Raw genomic sequence first — 4,388 nt, forward strand, 5'->3', positions numbered from 1 at the left:
TTTCGGGATAGCATTTGAAATGTAAATAAAGAAAATAATAATAAAAAAAAAGAAAAAGAAAAAGAAATGCGGTTTGTAATTCAGTTTTACCAGTGAAGAAAGACCTTTCTTCATGTTTCCTCACTCGGCTTTCCCTTTGACTGTCATCCATCCTCAGAAAGTCACTTACAGCACTCTGCATTAAGGTCTATTTTTGAGCAGCTATGAATCCATTTCAGGTCTCAACCCTCCCCACAGTAGCCTCCTCCCTGTGGTCAGACTTTAATTTCACTTATCTTACTCCTTTTGCAAGATTTTTTCTGAATCATTGTCATCTTCAACTGGGTCCAAAGTAGCCTGGGGTAAAGCCTGCTGTGTATGTTCTTTATCAGAGTTTTTATGCCTGTAGCTGCCCATGTTTATAGAGCACATTGTGTGAGGCTGTCTGCCCCTGCTAATCAAAGGAAAGAGTGTGGGGGAGAGAAAGTTTGAACTGCTTTCTACCACTGAATCTCCAAGCCTGTTGGGGAAAGAGGCTACTGAGGTCTTTAGTGTATTGTGAGTGCTTGCCTTTGCATTCTTAAGTGTTTAAAAAAAAAGTGTTAGAAAAATGAAATCTAAGTAGTCTTGTTGTATAGCCTTGGATTTCTTCCCTGTCTCATTTTCATCTCACAGAAAGTCAGTTCTTACGGTTTTTTTTTTTTTTTTTTTTTTTTGCTTTTTACTTCTAAAAGCTATTATTTTACTCCTAATAATTAGATATACAAAAAAGAGAAGTCTTTATGATCTAAAGAAATATAATTCTTTAAGCACTGGCTTCATGCTATTAAACTGACTCCTGTAAAAACTATGACAGTTATTTCTATCAGACATTTAGGATCTGTTAACTTCAATGTGTATAGGAATGTGACCATTTTTATTTCAGATTATTTTTGTAAAATTGATTTCTCACAGCAAAAGAGAGTTTATCGTGTATTTATTTGCTCACATTTAGTTTGAAGTTGAAAACTCAGAGCAAGTCGTCATTTCATCACTAGGTGGCACCTGTGGATCACAGATGGTCATGCTTACTCGACACAGTTACGACAAGCACAGAATCCACAAATACAAATAACACTCAGAGCAGACATTCTTAAGAATGCTAAGTACTGCTCGCCCTGATTAATCTGTGGGTACATGATTGAAGTGTATTGAATGTCTTTATAACCATTCATTCATTCATGATAATGTCTATAGGTAGACTGATCTGTGTGTATCATCTAGGTTGATTATGACCATGAAGTTGAAACCTTGTAGGACCTGTTTGCTGCTAATTTCCTGTGAGAAAAATGAGTGTTTTGTTTCCTTATATTAATTCAAACCCAACTCTGGGCATTGTTTTATAATGTTTATGGAAGAGCCTGATTCTATAACCCCCCCTATTAGATACACTTATCTCCATAGGTATGAAGGAAAATAACTTAGGAACCCTATAGATACTCAGTAAGGAAAATAACTTAGGAACTCTATAGATACTCACTAAAGAAAATATAAGCATCTATGCTTTACTGTCAAGAAAAAAGCTCAGATGTTAATTTACCTAACAGCGAGCAGAATACCTAGCAGTAAGCTTGAGTATAAAGACTGACATATTCAAACTAAAGCCAATTCCTAAATCTTCTTAAAGTAACTGGATGCTGAGTGTAAATGACCAGTGTTGGATTCTTTTTGAGGCTTGGAGAACAAGATGGTCTCTGAATGGCCAAGACCAGGAAATGGAAAAAGTCTCCAAAAGAGCCAGGCTTACTTGGGACTTTGCATAGAAGCAGCCTTGTCACCTTTAAGCTGAGTATAGCATGTGTTGGTAATTCTAAGCTGTAGGTTTCGGATCCTGCCTCCGAATACTTTCTTACTGTGTAATGTGACTAAATTGCATCCCTGTGACTGCTTACCTTTAAAATGGAGATGGATTATTTGTGCTAATCTGTGAAAACCCACCAAAATGTGCTCATCTTAGTGTGAACGTTGAACAGGAGAAGTAGTTATGCTGCTTCATACAGCTTATGAAGTCAGACTGGAACGATGGCTAGCTAGTTCACGTACCCTGGTTACAGCTCCTGCCCTAGTGTATTCTTCTTTTCCCTTTGTTAAGTGGTCCAGTGTAGAACAACTATTTAATCACTAGCTATGCCCAACTTTGTTGTTGAGTTTTATATAAGTTGGTCTTAAGTAGACTCACACCAAAGGAGCATATAATTGATTCCTGGTATATGAAGTGTGCCATACATGTTAGAACCACTGGTATTCTAGTGTTGGGCTGCCTACCATTAACCCTCCTGTACTGTTTGTTACCTGTGTAGAGCTGAGAGAGTGAGTTTGCATGTTTAAAACCGTGTGCTTTATGTGTAACATTAGGAGAACATTAGCACCTCCTCTTGAGGCTGTGTTAGGAGGGATGTGGGCAGAGCACTCTGAATGCCCACTGGTAAAAAGTCTGTAACAATGTAATGAGTGGGGTGGACCTTGCCATAGCACTTAGCGACATAGAAGGTGGGCGACTGGAGATGAAGGTTCTTCCCTAGTGCCTTCACAGTAACACTCTAGTGGTTTGGATCTGACAGATACCATGCTCATTTTCAGTTTTGTTTTTTAATGCTTTTACAAGTATTTTTTAAAATAGAGAAACTTAACAGAGCAGTGTGCCCATGTGATAGCCATTAGTTTTACCAGTAATGTGGCATGTGGTTGGTCTGTATTTTTATAACTTTTTAAGAGTAATAAGCTAATTACCTATCTTAAAACTTACCCATGTGAAGTGTGATTTATTGATTTTTGTGAATTTACCCAGTTGTCAGCCATCACAGTCAACTTTCAAACACATCTCCGCCTTGGCAGGATGCTGTTTCCATTAGTTCCATTTTGATCCGTATCCCAAGGCAACCACTGACCTGCTTGCTGTCCCCAGATTTCTCCTAGGCATTTTATAAATGGGCATTGTAATATGAGGTATGGAGGGGGCAGTCATTATGTAGACAGTAACACATTTTGCGTGTCCTTCATAGTGGGCCTTTTATCATATGTATATATAATCTCATATATATATATATATATATATATATATATATATATATATATATATATATATAATCTTTAACCCTTTTCTTTCTATTTCTTACCCCTAATTGGTTATTTGAAAGCTGATTTTAATTTCTTTAAATAGTATGTGTTCTTTTTCTTTTTTCTTTTTCTGAACCACTTCTTAATCATCTTGTCTTTAATTTTCTACTGTGATTAAAAATTGTCTTATGTCTTCGTGTATTTTTTTTGTGTTTCTGCTTTAGAATTAAAAGTTTCATTTCAAAATTAAAACTGCATTTTATCTTCAGTTTAATGAAAGCTCATTCTTAGCAAATTCAGATAATGGTGGTTTCTAAACCTTTGATGAGACTTAAAAACTGCCTCTGTCATGTTGAACTCTGCCTCTGATTTTTTGGGGGTTTCTTTTTGTTTAACTCAGGTTGTCGGAAGAGGAGCTTTTGGAGTAGTTTGCAAAGCTAAGTGGAGAGCAAAAGATGTTGCTATTAAACAGATCGAAAGCGAATCTGAGAGGAAGGCTTTCATTGTGGAGGTAAGCTGAGATGTCATTTGTGTCCGCTCATTCTTCACCAGAGACTCTGATCTTAAGACTGTATAAAACACAGTGTTTCTCGCCTTTCTTTTTTCTCTGTACATGGACATTAGCAGTTGACTGAACTGAAAGTAGTGCCTTCATAGGAATGTTTTCCATGTTTTGCTTTAAATTCTGGTTAAAAGTTATTAGGGGAAAGTGTATTTACATGAGTCGCTCCATGAATTCAAGTGCACTTATGATTCCAAATGTATTTCAAGGTTTCATATTTTAATTTTAAGGGGTATTCCTCCCATTACCTAAAGTTAAGAATTTCTTAGAATGTTGTAGAAATAATACATATTTCTAGTGAGAAACTACTCCACATACTTAGATTAATAAGGAAAAGCTCTTTACTGAAAAAGTGTGGCCAGCTATGGTTAACACCCAAAGAGGGGCCAACCTCAGATCAAAGATTGACTAACTTAATTCACTTTAGGCTTATGCATTCCACATATTCTGTCATCCTTTAATCTCTTCTAGGTCCTGGCCCCGGGTTACACTTTAAAAAATATAACAGAGACAGGGGACTGCAAGTCTGCCCACTTACACAGATGAGAGATTGCATAGCACCAGAATTACTATAATCAGGGTTTTTCTTTTCTTTTTTATTTATTTTTCTGGGTTGGTATGGCATTTAACATTTTTCTTTTTCTTTTTATTAGATATTTTTTTTTTGTGTGTGTGTGTGTGTTGTGTTGTATCAGTATTTATGCAAATACTTTATTGAACTGTTTAGAGCCGATGTGATTATAATTGTTTA

At 36.2% G+C, this 4,388-nt stretch overlaps 1 protein-coding gene across 2 annotated transcripts in view; it reads left to right on the forward strand.

Moving 5' to 3' along the window:
- Positions 1-4,388, forward strand: part of Map3k7 (mitogen-activated protein kinase kinase kinase 7) — a 58,020-nt gene that overhangs the window by 8,170 nt on the left and 45,462 nt on the right. For both annotated transcript variants that reach the window (XM_021222015.2, XM_021222016.2), the window contains exon 2: positions 3,476-3,586. In XM_021222015.2, coding sequence (XP_021077674.1) covers positions 3,476-3,586 — 111 coding nt within the window. The remainder of the gene's footprint in view (positions 1-3,475; positions 3,587-4,388) is intronic.

The sequence above is a fragment of the Mus pahari genome, chromosome 22 (assembly GCF_900095145.1).
Source record: "Mus pahari chromosome 22, PAHARI_EIJ_v1.1, whole genome shotgun sequence".
NCBI classification, from domain to species: Eukaryota; Metazoa; Chordata; class Mammalia; order Rodentia; family Muridae; genus Mus; species Mus pahari.